The 17,219-nt window shown below is 43.0% G+C and overlaps 1 protein-coding gene across 5 annotated transcripts in view; it reads right to left on the bottom strand.

Moving 5' to 3' along the window:
- Window positions 1-17,219, bottom strand: part of GALNT13 (polypeptide N-acetylgalactosaminyltransferase 13) — a 153,705-nt gene that overhangs the window by 49,490 nt on the left and 86,996 nt on the right. For all 5 annotated transcript variants that reach the window (XR_007507113.1, XR_007507111.1, XR_007507112.1 and 2 more), the window contains exons 7-8: window positions 16,544-16,714; window positions 8,324-8,441 (exon numbers count right to left, since the gene is read on the bottom strand). Coding sequence is in view for 2 of the 5 variants with exons in the window: in XM_049809347.1 (XP_049665304.1) it covers window positions 8,324-8,441; window positions 16,544-16,714 (289 nt within the window). In the remaining 3 variants the exon portion in view is untranslated. The remainder of the gene's footprint in view (window positions 1-8,323; window positions 8,442-16,543; window positions 16,715-17,219) is intronic.

Below are 17,219 nucleotides of genomic sequence, written 5' to 3'. Positions count from 1 at the left end.
TATCTCCTGGTAATAAACCACAGAGTTTAAGAACCACTGGGTGTTTTAAACAGGAATGCTGGTACAGTCTTGTAATTAGAGCTCCTTGACACAGACGTAAGTTACCATAGTAACTTAATGCAGATTTTATTTAATTAGGGCTAAATCCTTTTTACATAATTTCATTAGTATGCTAAGTGATGTAGTCTGTTGGGATAAGCAACGACAACATCAAAATAGTCTTGTGTTTAACATCTTGTGTTTTGCAGCTCAGTGACAACTAGTCAGTTCAGGTGAAACTTCAAGCTGATGGATGCCAAGGAACACGCGACTGCGCCGAAAGGGAGCGTGCGTTAGGACTGAAACGCACGCTGCTGATATACTTACAGAGCAACCTGGGAGGAACCCACTGGACTGGACAGGAATGAGCACGGCCAATTTGAGGTGTGCTTTAACCCACGGGCTCTGCCCAAGGACCACCATTCCGCCTCCAGGTTGCTCCTGCTCTCCCCCTCCGACTACTCTCCCTGGCAGGAAATTCCTCCCACGCTACCATTTTTTAAAATGTGTGTTCCTGTACATTTTTTTCAGCACATTTTTGGCTGTCTTTGGTACAATCTGCCATCTATTACAGTTGTCATAGGAAGGCGGATGAACCTGCACCCTGTTCAGAAGAAAAGGATTTTTATTTTTTTCAATATTATTTTAAAAACCCAAACAAATCAACCTTCCTGAATATTCCATGGTAAAATGACTACTTTGCAAAAGTTCATATAATGGTTAAGGATTGTGGGATTCCAGAGATCTGTTCACAATACAGACAAGATATGCTATGGTAATACATTTGATCACTCTTCATTGCAACTACAGTGAATACCAAAATCGTCCCTGCTACTTTGCCATTGAAAAGCTCTTTGTAGACGACACCTCAGGTCAGGTCTTCAATACCTGCCAGCAGCTTTTTACTGACACTGGTGCCTGCTCCATGTAATGCTCCAAGAATTTTTGAGAGAAACTGCCATTAAATTTTATTGCAGCCTTTTTCATTTTAACATTCAATATATTTTTTAAGCCAGCAAAATTTCCAGGGATCCTACAGCTTGGGAATCAGGTATTTCCAATGAACTCTATCTTTCCTCCAACACGCCTAGGTTTTTCTGAACATGGCAACGATTTTATGAATTATTGCTTTCCTACAGTCCTTGTAGTCATTTTCTGGGAAGAGAGAACGAAGAAGAACAACAAAGAGAGCCAGCATCTCACCCCAGATTGCCACATCGAGACTTTCTGCCCACCAAAACCTGCCCTTGGCAAACCTCCGCAATCCCTGTGCTAAGCACTCACCAGCAGCGTTTGCTGCGGGGGAGAGCAGGTGGGAACCGCAGCCCTTGGGTCAGCAATATTCCAATTTACTGACCTCCCACCCATCGGAACAGGCAATAAGGGCCCTGACAGCGACTAAATGCAGCGAGGGACTAAAGACAGCCAGATTGCAAATATTCTGGTACAAGATTGATGTATCTCATTAAAAAAAAAAAAAGTTTTAACTGATTTTCACACTGAATTATTCATAAACCAGTTATTGTCACATCATCATTTTTAAGGTTGAAGGTATCCTCCTTCCCCTTTCCTCTGAAGTTTAACCCTTCTCCTTCCACCTGAATGAATTACCCAAAATCAGATATTCTTCCAGCCATGGTACTTAAATCATACTTCAAGTCCCTCTCTGCATCTTCCAACCCAGCACGTTCCACGACTTCATTCCCCACCTTTTGTGAGAAGTTATTTAGTGAAAAAACCCAACATCCAGCTGCAACTTTACAGTTAAGAAACTCCAATAGTGACCTGTCCCCAGCCTGACATCTTGTCCTTCAGCACTACCCATTTTCCCACCCAGCAGTTCGTATCAATCTCCATCTTCTCCTGACTCAGGAGATAATTTCCAGAGCGCCTCTCATTGAAATGTTTCAGTGAAGAACAGATCCAGCAGATCTGCTGCATTTCCTTGGTCTGGAAAATGAGCTGTCCAATCCAGCGTGTTATAATTTACCTTCTATAAATGCATGAGAGACTAACCCGTTTTCTATTTATCTTTTTGCTTACAAATATTAATTAATTCAAAATTTGTGGCAAGACAATGCACGCCATGGAATTAAAACTTAAGCTTGTATTTGCCCACATAATTTATCCCTTTTTAAACATAGGCATTAATTATTTAGAACTACCTTTGATTTCACAGCCATTTTAAAATCATTCCTATTATTGCATAAAACAAGCGCATTAAACTGTCTGATCCCTGTGCAGCCCACTGTCAGGGTTTTTTTCACTTCCATCATTTCTGAACGCTGAGTCAAAGTCAGTTCCTGCAAATCTCAGCGCACGTCAATCAGGAATATTTAAGGCTAATAACAAGTTGTATGCAAATAAAGCAACTTTGAGGCTTTACTCCAAATTTTAAAACACAGAAAAAATACTGTAGCTCTGCTGATGTTTGTTTATGTTGGGGCGGCAAGAGTACTTATCATCTACCTATATCCAAAAGGAAAACACCACCCACGCCGGCTTGTCCTTTACAGGTGAGTCTCTCCAGCCCACTAACAGCAAATCCCGTCCTTTGCTTCCCTGTTTTCTCGGTGCTTTCTGTTCCTTGGTACAGCAAGGCTGCCATTGCTTTGGGTCGGCGGTGCTGCTGAAGCCAGCATCCCTGGGTGGGAGGCTGTAATCACACCTCTGGTGGTCTCCACGGACACCTACACCCAGTGGGGGTGGGGGTCTGGGTGAGCCGGGCACTGGGGGGCACGACGATGGTCTCAGATTAAACATCTCATGCGTATATGCACAGATCAAAGCTGTGGTTAAAAAAAATCCCCAAAGATTACTGCAGCTGGAATGTAAGTTAACACGCAGGCACACTTATGTTAAATGAGTTAAACTTGTCTGCTGCTACGCAGTGATGCGTAAGTAATAATTGGGAAGAAAAAAAATCCTGAAAACTCCAGTACCAAAGATCTCTATAATGAAATCAACTGAACTGGTGTATCTTGAATATTTTCCCTTAGAAACGTAAGAATCCTGACATACAGAAAAATTAATGCAATCCAAAGAAAAGGAAAAATGCTGTATGCTTTAAATGTAAGCACACAAACATATTTTGAGTACACTTTGTGAGCAAACTGTGCTCCTAAAATTAGTTCGTATATTCAAACAGCTAAATAATATTGAAAAGCACAGAGATAGATTTTCAATCGGTTTTCCAGGTGATTAGGGATTTATATACCCCCAATTCCACTCACCAACACACAAAATTAACTTCAATGTCACAGTGTACTTCTGAAAATAATCTTGCATGCACGCAACCTTTCCAGCCTCACCAGGAGTTGCACGCTGTTATGCCCGTAATTATACAGCACTGGTCTTCCAGTCATCCAAATAAGCGATTCTGCTAAAACTGTTTACTTAAACGTGTTTAAATACTCTCTTACACCTATAATTTGGCAGCTAGAAGTTGAGACCTTGCATACAGTCAGGCTGAAAAATTGCTATTAATAATCCTTTGTGCATATCTGGAAAAGCTTCATCGATAGCATTCAGCCTCACCAGCGTTTACATCAAGCGAGCAGCGACCTTCAGGATGTCGCTCCTGGCTCCAGCAGCAGCGGCCACGACGGGACACGGCAAGGGGGCTGCGGTTTGGCCGTGCCTGTTCCCTGGCACCGAGACAGTCCCTTTTGCTGCACAACGCGGAGTCTGCACAACGCGCCGGCCGTTGACACAGGCTGTAAGATGAGTATTTCTATAGCTCGGATACTATGCTAAGCTACAAGTGAATTAAACATCCTTGCTCCTTATTCATTTAGCGTAAGAATTCCTACAACAGTTGAAACGGAAGTTTCAGAGACCAAGAATGACATATAACTATATCACACTACTTGGGAAATACACGTGGAAACATCTGCATGTTTCCCTCTTCTGCACTTCCAACAGCTGCCAGAAAACCAAAAGTAAACAGCATCTTATTCCTGCTAGAGTACGCATTTGCTTTCTCTAGCCTTGCTTTGGCCTACTGGGATTATTCTAAAGAATAATCTTCTTTTTTTCTTCTGATGGGCAGATTATTTTTAATACCCTTTCCAAAGCTATATGAGCTCCTTTCTGACTATCGAGTTTTCAGGGCATTCTCCAACTGGGAAAAAACCACTTACAGCATTTAACAGAAAATTAAAAATGTTTAAGGAATTCTATAAATAAAAATAGAGTAAGTTTTCAAGAATAAATGAGGTTTTCATTTACTAAAGTGACCCTTACAGCTGTAAGAGACTCCTGCCAGGATTTTGTTGTTCTGGGTTTTTTTCCCCAATTGTCATTATTAAAAAGCATCCTCCAAAAGGCATCATTAAAGACCGTTCAGCAATGAGCAGCAGCACAGCGAAAAGAGGAAATACCGATTTACCCAGCAATAAGGAAATTGTACACAGCTGCACACATCACCATGCTCACGTGCGGTGTTTTCCAGGAACGGAGCAGCTGCCCCGACAGGACAGACTGACTTTGACTATGTGTCGTTAGTCCAGGATCTGGGACTCGGCCCCGGCGCTGCCCAGCCAGGCAGCGGGGAGATGCGGGACTGTAGGGTTTAGGGATTATTCCGTGCGGGGCCCGGACGATAGAACACCAATATGATGATTAAAGTCGCCAGTTTATTGAGCTTGACTGATCATTTTTATACAATTCTCTAAGTCGTTTAGAAACTTTGATTGGCTGCTGCACGCAAGCATTTGGTGTCCACGCGCACAAGCATAAGCGGTGATTGGTTACATTGATACTGTCCACGCACATAAACATAAGATACAGTTAGTTATACTCATTCTATACACGCGCATAAACACTGAACGTAATTGGCTGTGTTAGTTAGAGCATGCAAGACTTGTCTCAGTCCAATCGGTCGAGATACGCCCCTGAATTGAGGTTGTTTGTGCCAAGTTCCCTTTATCGTGGAATGCGCACCTGTGTTTTTCTAACTGCCATCTTTCTTTCTCTATCTTCTTGTTTATTCTGTTCAAGGCCTTCTAAAGGCGTCTGGAATGCTCTTGCGACCATGAGCTACTTTCAGGCCCGATAACTAAATTCCATAACTGAACCCTACACGGGACCCCGCTGTGGATGCTGCTCCTGAGCCCTCCCCGGGGCACCGCGTCCAGCCGAGAAATGCCTGTGTGCCTCTCTGAGAGCAAAAATACTGCAAGTCCTTTTAATCATTACGTTGAGGATAGTGCCACTGCCGCTGCTGGTTGCAGATGAGATGGTCGCAGACTTTAGCCAGGGGAGGCAAAGGCATTTATAACATTTTTTTGAGGATGCAGGGATCATCAAGATGGGGATTTGGGGGTTTGTTTTCTGAATACCGGACCAACACCCAAACGAACCCCCTTTCATTTGATGATAAAAACATCCAATGTAATAAGACCTCTAGAAACATCCTCACGGCTGACTCCTATCATAGTAATTTTCCAAACCAAGATTTAGTCCCGGTGTTTTCCTGACTGCAATGAGATATTCCGGAAACCTGCTGGGTAATTGCAGGTTTGTAAAGCGGCTGCTGGAGGAACATCCCCAGCCCCTTGGCACTCTTTGCTACCCATTTTCTGCAGGTGTTTGACATCAGATAGGTTTTTCAATGCAGAGGCCTTTTATTGATCTAGTCGTACTTGATGTACTTGACTATTTGGTTGGTTTTCTTTACAGGCGAAGGCTCTAAATGCCAAGAAATCGCATCGTATGGCTGCCTGGCATTTCCATGGTAATCTCCCGGTGCTGGAAGCACATAATTTTATTTCTATTCTTGACACCATGCCCTCTTATTAGGCTGATGCACGCTGGTAATGTTTCTTGAAGTTTAAGTGGGAAAATCTTCTGAAGACATAAAATAATGTTCTCTAATATGATGCCCCAAAATTCATGCGCTTCCTCTCCCACTCCCCCCACCTCGGTCTTAACGAGTAAAAGAAGAATAATGGCAGAGCTGCTTCCCTGCTTCTATCACCGGGGCTTTCTGCGGAGAGCACGGCTATCATTGGTCTTTGTCTTTCCACCTATTTTGGACTGAGATTTTTAATTTAAAGCTGAAACGAAGATCTCATGACAGTATTCTCACAAAATTTACAGAAACTAAGCCCATCACTGCCTTACTCATATAAGCACTGAATAGAATTCAAGTCCAATTTGAAACAGGACTCAAGGAATGATTATTTAGGGAAGTGGGGGGGGAGAAAAGAAAAACAAACCCTCCAAGTACTATTATATATATGTGTTATATAAATTATAGAAGTGCCCAGGAAGCAGAACCACAGAAATTGTACCAAAGGCAGAGGTATCAGCTCAACCTGCACTACACATGACCGCAAACCCCAAATCATCCCGACCAGGAGCTGGCTGACTCACGCCACGAATCCCGACAGGTTTCCCACGCAGCTGCCAGGAGCCAGAGCAGAACAGCACAAGATGAAGACAGAACACCACCATTAAATTGCTAAACTCCTCAGGAAAGCTTTTCAAAATATATTAGCATTATTCGAGCAAGAGTATGCATTAAGAATATCCTAGTTAGGGCATTTCTTTAACATATGCTGGAAGCTGAATACACACTCACATGCTGCTCTCAGCAGAAGATCAAATGCTTTCTGCCAAAATGAATCTATTATGCCAGGGAGCAGGAAAAGGCCATGGAATTGTAAATTATTTTATTCTGTTGTGCTTACAAGGCCTGACAGAAAAATGATCACTATTTGTATCTTTGGTAACAAAAATAGCCACTGCCAAAAGGAGCCCACGGAGAATCAACTTCCACATATTCTCCAGTACGGACTCTTAAAAAAAATCGCCTTGTTTGTCCCTTTGTATTAGAGTTGGTTTTTCAGGGATTATCATTTCTATGATGAAAACCCAGTGTTTTTCCAAAAGGAGAGTTAAATATTTTAGACTCTTCACTAATGAGAGTGGGACCTTTCCACAGTTATCACCCAAAATTGGTCCTGCAGAAGGTTTTCTGTAAGCGATAAACGCCAGCAATAACAAACGGCTTGGAGGTTCCCTCTGTCAGGGTTTAATGTGCACCGGCAATTCCGATCTTAAAATTTCAATGAACTGGGCGAACTTCAGTTTACAGAAATCACAACTCTGATACTCGGTGAAAAATGAACAGTAGTAACATGCAGATTAGTCTATGAGAGGCACATATTTAACGCTTTAAAGCGGTGCTAGTCACTCTCTGCTCCACGGATCACTTCTAACAACATGAAAAACAAGCCTACTAACAGGCTTAAGTTAAAAATAAGCTCCTACACAGGGGCCTATATAAATCCAAGGATTATTCTTAGGGGTCTATACACCAAAAAATGTTGAAGTCCACTGATTTAAAACATTACTGCTCAGAAGAAGTAACTCTACACTTCTATTTTACTGGAAAGGGAATTATTATAGTTTATAGAAAATGGCCTGAAAATGCTTTCAAATTCTCAGTTCATCTTCTCTAGAAATACTTGCTTTACGAAAATCTTCAAAGTAGTTTCTGTCAATAGAAAATAGCCTACCAGCCCTGGCTGAAGACAAAAGACACAAAAAAAAAAAAAGAAAGAAGGATATCCCCATCATGTCCTATGGGTACTAGACAAGGACACTGGGGTTTATTTTGCATACTTACTTAAAATGCATAAACTGTGGTACAGCGGAGATGTTCAAAGTAATTTTCAACATCCCTTCTAACAGTTACTTATCAAAGACTCAATTTTCCAATTTTCCTTTATGTCTAAAGGACAACTACTAAATGCATTTCACTCAAAGGGATTTTAGTCTTGTCATGGGCAACATACCTATCCTCAGCAGAAATAGTCACTTTTCTGCAGGACGTGAAATTTCTCCGCGAGCTTGGCTCTCGCACAGAGTAAAAATGGCAGCCAGAACTTGCAAGTTCATGATGACATGCACTTTCAAATATTTCTGTTAAAACATATACTTGAATTTATTTTTTTTTAACACTATACAAGTTTATATCTTGTTTATGTCAGTTACCATTTGCACTAGCTCACAGAAAGCCTCATTTCTTTTATAAAGAAACATATTACTAAAATACATATTATTTTGAAAGTCTCAAAAATTCCAAACAGTAATAAAATGTTTCATGCAGTAAAAGGACCAAAATACTATAATGAGGCATCCCCAAATATCTTAAGAATTTACATTAACCCATGACTTGCATGGCAGCTAAAGCAGAAGCGCCCTGTCTGCAGTGTAGGAACGGTTACAGCACAACTGTGTTTGTTGACAGAAAATGAAGGAAAACGGCAATTACCCTAAAAGACATTTCAAGATTCTCGCCACCCCAGATATCCATTCCTGCATCGTAAGTTCCTATCTCTTCAAAGTAGTTTCTGTCAATAGAAAATAGGCCACCAGCCATAGTAGGGGTCCTAGTTGAAAACAAACAGAAAAAAAAGAAAAAAAAAAAAGAGGAAAAAGAAAAGAAAAGAAAAAATACCTTTTGAAAGACACTGTGGAATTTATTAAGTGACACTACAGTACATTTCACTACCTCAGACATTTTGACTATAAATATATTCTATATACAGCAACTTAAATATAAACTACTAACAATAACAACACGGTTTCGACTGTATACTCTGTGCACTTGCCCTTCGGGCAGAGCTCCCCCCGAAGCCGATGAGAGCGCTGCCCGAGTCAGAGCTGCGGGATCGCTTCCTAGCCGCAAAATCATATTTCCATAGATTATTTCAGGAGCATTGTAATGGTAAAGTGGATGGAATTTTGGCCTTCTGCATCCAGAACAGCAGTTCAAATCCAATCTGAGATGCTTAGCGAAGAGAGTTTAATGCCTCAGCTTTGCCTTAGAGGGAGACTAAATGTGCATAAAATTACCAGGCATAATCTCTCTTAACAGGATTATAAATCCTTACAACAGGCAAATCCAGTCAGAGTGCAACTTCTCTTTGTGTAAAGATGTCCTATTTCCCCGTAAGTACCTGCTCTATGTTTTTCAGCGTTTGAAGTCTGTATAAAATGAAAAAAGCTCACCCCAGTTAGCAGGAACACGGCTCTGGGTTACCGCACCACCGCGTCCCTACCGAACCACAGCTCTCTCACCACACACACACACACACGGACCGGAGCACACAGCTAAAGGGGTTGCCCCAAAAACCCGGGGTTTGAGCCCAACGGCGTCCGTCCCCGCGGACGCTGCCGCAGGAGCTGTGCCCCGGCATCCCCCCACGTGCAGAGCTGCGGCACGACGCGGGGTGACGGCACCCGCAGCCAGCGACGCACGGGGTTTGGTGGCAGGGGTCTGTTGAGGTCTCGGCATCCCCACGCCGACGGGCTTTGCCGGTGAGGACCGCCGGGCACGTTAATGTAGCTGCAGATCAAGCCTTGCCGGTCAGGTAGCAGTTGTTTTCTGTCCCTCGGCTTCAAAAAGAAACCAACTGCAAAGTGGGTGAGACTGGATTTTGAAAATGCGTGACCTAACGCTGGCTCAACGCACGCGCGTTCAACCGCACACAAACACGCCGGTAACTACGGCCTGCCTGCAAACGATTCGGCCACACAAATGAACTCATTCATTCAGGTATTTAGTAAACTGCTTGCAATGACTGCTAGGAATATCTGATATTCAGTGGTCAGATGAGGCGACTGAATCTGTGCAAGTGCAGCATTTCCAGCACCAGCACTTCTGCCCAGCTAAAGCTCAGTTTCTGCGAGAGCTCCTGTGTTTGGAGACCGCCTTACACAAACACCGATGATATAAAGCAAGCTCCTACAATTTTTCCGAAATGCAAGTCAACGGGAACAAAACGGTTCACGTGCAATGCAGGACAAAGCTGGAAGAGGGGCTTCACCAGCGCTCCTGCCCCTGGCAGAACCTGAATCACTCGGGCACTTCTCAGATCTTCCTCCGGAAGCTTTCGTACGTCCTACACGCAACATGAATTCGCTAAAGCGCCCCCTTATTTGCGCAGAGCATCCTGGTGTTCCGATACGGGTTAGTGTGGGTGTCACACATACACACGGAGTGCAGACACCCAGACCCACTGGGATGGTGCTGTGCTTTTCCCAGTGGTGGCACTGGACACAGCCTCACTCACTCGCAAGCTCAGCAAAGCCAGGTAATTTGCCTGCTGTGCAATTATTTCCTCTTCTGCCAGAGCTGACTATCGTTACTCCCAGGAAAAAAAAAGCAGTTCAGCAATGAAATAACACTGGACCCTGAGTTTACCAACACTTCATTTCTGTTCGTCTCCCCGTGCTCTCAGCACGGAAAGCTCAGTTAATTAACTGCCTGTCATTTGGACAGAGCTAAACCTTCCCAGGTTTCAAAGCCGCTTTACTGCCCTCAGCCTGGCTGGGTTTCTGCCACAAACAACACTGCTGGCCCCCCGAGCGACCCTGCGCTACGCTGCAAGCCAGTGGAGCGGATGGGAACGGCCGGGCGGTGTGACCCTCCACCTGACCGCCTTCGGGAAAGTTAAATGCCATCTAGTACGGGGAGCACAAAATAAAGCTGAGTCTGAAATCTTTTTAATTGAACTGGTTTTGTGCCAGATGATTACCAATCCAAGAAAATTTATTTTAAAGAAACTTCTATTATTGATTACCTACGAACTCCATAAGTCTACACAAAACTCTTTACCCTGGTACCAAGAGCCGTGTCAGTACTTGGTTTACTCACCTGACGAGCGGCCAAGTTCCCACAGGACTCCCGGCGATTCACAAATGTTGTGATGAGCCTGTGCCCAGCTCCCTCCCGCACTGATCTCCCATCCCCGCTAACCTTACTGAAGCGAGGAGTGCCACTGCTGTCCGACAAATAAAATCATCCCCACTCCTCTGTCTGCACGAGAAACCCTCATCCTCTGCCTCCCCTCCTTCTTCTTCCTCCTTTTCTTCCTCCATTTCTTCCCCTGGAGGAAGACAGTCTTTGCTTGAATGGTACGAAATTTCCCATTTTTGCAAAGATTCAGTCTTAACCAATTTTTTGAACGATGCAGCTGAACCGTACACACAGATCTGGATTCTTCTGAAATGTCATCAGCAAATGTTTACAAAAAACAAACAGTTTCCCTAATAACTCACTAACTGAAACTGGAAGCGCTGAGTTTCATGCTGTAAAATGTAGGTAACTATGCACCAATATATGCCACGGATTCTCAAATAATTGAAACGCAGCAGGCAGGACTGTTCTGTTACGTAAATTTGTTACACAAACAGACCTGCAGAGCTCTCATTGTAAAAACAGCTGAAACGGTAATATTAGAAAGAGTAACGGTGCCTACAGTTTTTGCTCAGCTTTGCACCTATTAGCTATATTTTGCCTACTTGGAGTCACACTAACAACTTCAGTAATATGTTATGATTAACTCTAATCATCATTCAAACCCACTTTTAATTTCATTTTGGAGGTAACGTCTCCTCCTCATTCCTGCAATTATTAGCAGCAAGCAGGATTCCCATTCCCGTACCTGCACCTTTGACATCCCATAAGAGGAGCTGCAGAGCATAAAGGTACCGCAGTGACCCCGGGTTTGCTGCGTCCCACCGATCCCACTAACCCAGCCCAGCACGCCGTGCCGGGCAGGGAAAACGAGGAGGGACTGGCACGGAGCCGCTCCCGAGGGGACTCCAGCTCCTGCCGTGGCTGGGGATGCTCAGGTCAGGTCCCCCAGGCTGGGAGCATCCCAAAGCCACAGAATGTCACCTCACCCTGCGTCCTTCAGGCTCCCCATCCTGTGCATCCGCTCAAATGGGTCCAACAGTCACAACGGTAACATTGCTAATGAACAAGACTGCTGTTTACATAGCTTGGAATAAGGTTTTTACACCAGTTTCCAATACTGCTGCCCATCACCCAGGCAGCATTAATTGTAGTCAGCTCTAAGTTTAATCAGCCATAAGAAGAAGATGATAAATAAAAAATGTTCCTAATATTTGACCTTGTATTTTTCCTCTCAATATCTAATTTATACTTGAGAAGAAATTTTCTGGAACAAAAATATTTTTTAGTATTTATAATACTAGCCTGGAGTGTCTTCAGCTTAAAAAAATTAAGGGCAAGTATAGAAATATCCATCAAAATGTGCTGTGCAGAGACCGCCCAGCACAGAAACACTTCACGTTTTTAATACCGTAGATGTATGAAGACGAGATATTTGTAAACTGATCTTGGCACAGACAAGTTTTTTATTGCCACAGGCAAAACTGCAGAAGGAGAAATGAGCTCACTTAAAAGACAAAGGATGTCCTGCAAAGTACAAATATTGTGCAAGGATTTTTCAGTGGAAAAAGACAAATGAAAGGTTTAGCAAGACCGTTGGCTTTATTAGCTGGCACTGCCCATGAGCATTCACCACTGAAACAGGTCACACCTGAGAACTACACTGCCTAGAAATCTGTTTTCATAAATCCCAGATCTACCCACATCCACCGGATCATCTGCAGGAAGCTTTGGCTTTAAGCTCCACCTCTGCACGGGGCAACCATCCAGGTTTTGCTCCCAGAGAGCCCTCTGGAAACTGAAACAGGCTTTGTACTTGGAATAACATATTTTGACAAGGTCTGATCACTTACAAAGTCTACAAAGCCGGAGGTTACTCCAGTGACAGCGGAAGTTACAGCACTTACTTCACAGAGAAATAAGGTAAAATCCTGAGGTGCATCAGAACAGCAATGAATAGCCTTTGCTGTTCAGACAAAAGAAAACAGATATATACCCACTGACACGAGTCCTTGGGGGTTGCTGTACCTTCACAGTAAGGAACGTACCCCTAAAGCAACACCTGGAAGCCCCTCCATGGCTCAGGTAACATTTGCACTCAAGCTACAGTTCATGTGTCATTTCTGCAAATACACCTGAAAAAATATGTTTCAACTGATTCTAGCAAACCTCAGAGAATGACATATTTGACTTGACTAGCTCTGTCTCCAGGAGCAATCTTTCCTTCAGGGATTTCTTCTAAATGTCCCCTTCCTGTCCTCACTTTATAGTTTCAGTCCTAACAAAGACGCTTGATGAACTGAAAGCTCCCTGATGTTACTTTTGCTTCTGGTCATTTTACGTGTAAAAAAAATTGTGAGTACATTTTAAAAAAACCAAACACACACACCCCCCCCCAACCCCCCAGAAACCCCAAACCCCAGGAAACCCCAGTACCTGATGACCACTGACTTCTTCCCCCAGGATGGGGAGTACTGAGAGGGGGTCAGGGCAGAGGTGGCACGACGTGTTGCCCAGTGCCCAGGACAACTGCCCATCATTAGCGCTGCCCACCTTCATCTACCACCTTCAAAGTGGGACCATTGGCAAACTGGAAAGGCTTTTGCTACATTTGCAAAACCTGTGATTCTTTGGGGAAGTGTTACGATTTTAGACTATTCTGGGAAAGGTTATGTTATCATAGTGCTAGCTGACCTGAGAGAAAACTAGGTAAGGGATGAAGAAAATGAGAACAAGAGAAGGGACGTCAGACTGGGGTTTAAGAAGCAGAAGAAGACAATAAGGGGCAAAACCGGCAGGGATTAGTGTGTGAAGAGCAGGAATAGCATCCACGTACGGATCTCCGAACCCGATCTGTCCAGGGCAGGGCATCACTAATTAGTGCGAGGGGCACCTCTGAACCCCCATCGTTCTGTTTGCAAAAATATGACAAACAAGCTAACTTTTCTACTGGATGTCGGTAAGCAAACTCTTTTACAGCTGTACTGCATGGCAATTAGCTGTGGGTTTTTAATATCAGTCACTGAATTAATTAACCTTTTCCCACTAAATCTAGAGGTTCCAGCAAAGACAGATATTTCAGTTGACTCAAATGCCCAACTCAGGAATTTAACATTTCCTTTCACTCCCTAGGCAAACAAGCAAGCAACATTTCACATCTACAAACCAGAAAGAATCAGGCACCCTCTTCTGAGAGTACAGCACCTTCTGTCTTTAATTTCGTTGGGGTTAATGGTCACAGCGTATGTGATGGGTGAACTTTGTTTGTACCCACTAGCAAGCTCTTATCAGTAAGCTATCCTGATCTTTTCAAAAAAATACTTATACAATAATACAAATTATACATAAATAATAAGTTGTATATAAACTAATTCATAGTTTGAAAATGTATGCATTATGCTTTTAAATCTAAAAAGCAAAGGTAGGAATTTATTGATATTATGGAAGATAAATATTTTGAGTAAAACTTTTGTCAATCGCATGGATTTTTAATGTAACAAAAAGCAGAATTTGAGTGCAATGGTTATATTACGCATACATGCACACCAACATGTAATCCAATGATGTTTGTATTCTATACCTATTCCACAGATTAAAAGAAAAACTATGAATAAAGACATATTCAATCTACGTGAGACTGAAAAAATGTTACAGAATGGGGAAAGTAACATGGAATAAAAAAATGAACTCACCAATTTGTTTCTAAGTTTTTGGTATGGGTTAGGCTTTTGTTTATTTTTATCCCCCCATTTTCTGAATATTCAGGCGGCAGCAGCTGCCAAAACTATTCTTAACTTGGCTGCAATATTATACTTTTGCTCTTTGGATGCAGAATTTGTGATTGTGTTTCTGACAGCTCAGGCCTGATTTGCTGCCGCGGTCTCTTGGACTGCTTTTGATAAGCATCAGGAAATACCAGCTAGCACTGAAAGCAGCTGATGACTTATTAATCGGTGTTTCTTACAGGAAGGCCATTCTAACCGGGCAGTTCCACGGCTCATTGCTTTGCTGGTTCTCCTCCCACTGGGTAAAAGGGAAAATGAAACAGGCAGCACCTTCTTCGGACACCAAAGAGACTGAAATGCCTCCACTATGTGGTCAGAAAGGGCACCTATATGTCTAAAAGCTGACACTTTAGTCTTAAGCCAGCACAATTACACACCCTCAGAGCCACCTCTTCACTCCAAAGCACTTGTGTAAGTGATAATTATGGGACACTTGGCATTAACCTCTGACTCCTTCACCCACGCTCTGCTCACTAACACCCACCTTACCAGGCGAATCCCAAAAAGCCCAGGCAATTACCAGCTAAAAGCTGTTGGGGGCAGGGGGGGGGGGGGGGAGGGGGGGGGGGGGATGGAGAAAAAAAAAATTTTTTTTTTGTTTTAATAATTTTAAGAGTCAATTACATGTCTGATTCTGGATTAACTTTTAAGTACTACTGCATTTCAAGATAAGGAACTAAGAACTGGGATTTGCGTTTCTTTGAAAACTCCCTGTGTCTGTGAATTGATTCGGCAGGGGAGAGACAGGATAAACCCAGCCCAGTGAATGACACGGTGGGAGCAGCGGCCAGAGCGGCGTGAGGCTCTGCAGCTCGTTAGGATAATTAACTCTACCAATTTTAAGGTACACCTCAGCTTTAATGAAATAGCTGCTGGCAGACTTCACAGCCGAGTGATAATATTTGAGATGATGAGAAAAAACAGTTCTCGACTCAAAAATAGCTTCATCCCCCTTCTGCTAATGCAACGGTCAGCTCCTGCTCCCGAGGACCCTGTTTGCTTTTCCTAAGATCATTTCCTGAGAATAAAATCTAAAAAACCCAGCCCTTCCCTGACTCCAGGCTTTGAAGGACAAAAAAGGACAGATTTTGGCCACTTTCTGGCAAAGGTAATTCTGAAAGGCTTTTCTTTGCCCATCCCCTGCCTTACCTGGAAGTCTTTCGCAAAGCTGTGCTGTGACTGCTGTCCCTGAGTTGGCTCTCCCTTTATCTGCCTGTTGCGCACAATCGGGGGTATGCAGGACTGGAATTCTGTCCACTTCATCATGTCTCTCAGACAGGTTTGAAACCATTACATCCACTTGTGAAAGCTTTTTTTTTTTTTTTTTTTTTTGCTTTTTTGTTAACTTTTCATGAAGACCACAGAAGCTATTAGAGCTGAGCAAATAACCCATTGCAAGTAATTTATTCAATTTGTTCTGTTTCAGCTTCATTTAAAATTTTTCTAGAGGTTTTGTTACAGTCCGTGGTTTGAGCAATTAAATGAAAGAGGTCAGGAATGATCACGGGAATTCAGGACATACTCTTAGATCATTTTTGACTCAGTGTGCACAGTCATCAATTTTATTTTCTAGGCAATAAAAGCACACATTTCAAGTGCAAATCATCATAACCAAAAACTTGGGTTCAATGTCCAAAAATGTGTATTTCAGAAATATGTTCCAATATTTGCCTTAAGTATGAAAAAAAGCAGTAACATCTGTAAACACAGGGTCAACAGGCTATTTGCAGAAAACAAACAGAAGAAACTTAAAAAGCAGGTATATTTTGAATTACTGAATGTTGAAAAGAAAATACAAATGAGTTTTCTCAGCTCTGATAACTACACTGCACCATTAAGGACAGGTCAGATTTTGGTCTTCTCTACCCTGAACAGTGGTGCCGAAAGCATTTGACACATGTTCTCTGATACTGCAGCGAAATCTTAGGTATTAAGCATTATTATCTATATAAACAAGTACACAGTAGAGTCAATTAGCGTAGTACTCTTGATTTGCTCTCCTTACCTTACAGGCAAGGTCCTGTCTCCTTTCCTCCTGTCCATCTCTCTCTGGGGAACTGGATACCAGCGAAAGTTAAGTTTCCAGTTAAACCCTCCGTAAGTCATATCTGATCCAGCCATGTATTCAAATGTGTCATCGCTGATCACATCAATGATTGGGCAGACAACAGTTTTCCTGTAAGAAAAAAATTGGCTTTTTTTAAACAAAATATTTTTTCATGTTAGTATGCTGAATATTGCACTTATTTTGAGGCTTCTCTGCATTTACCACCGCTCCATGCAGGTTTTCTCTTCCAGGAACGAGGCCGTGCAAAATTCCCCTTTTCTGCTGTCCGCAGCTTTTTGGACACACTTGACTCCTCGCTAAGCTCCCAAGAGCTGAAAGCTGCCAACACCCAACCCTGCCCGGGGCTCCCGCTCCGCTGCCAAATCCTCTCCGAACGACAGGAGTGACTGCCGCACGCTTCACCCCAGCAGCACAAACTACAGTGTATCGATAAATTCTCCTCCTTGTTCCTTACATGACACAGAGTTTTCCTGCACACCTTTCCAAGACTGTCAGGACAAACACAACAGAGACTATTTTTGCTTGTGGCTGCAGGGCTCGAGCAGTGCTGGTTTTATCACGTGCGCATGCATGTCTCGTGGAGAACCTGCAAGGCGTTTCATAAATGAGAACA

This window comes from Accipiter gentilis, chromosome 1 (genome assembly GCF_929443795.1).
Source record: "Accipiter gentilis chromosome 1, bAccGen1.1, whole genome shotgun sequence".
NCBI classification, from domain to species: Eukaryota; Metazoa; Chordata; class Aves; order Accipitriformes; family Accipitridae; genus Astur; species Astur gentilis.
This window is presented reverse-complemented; position numbering and strand designations above follow the sequence as displayed.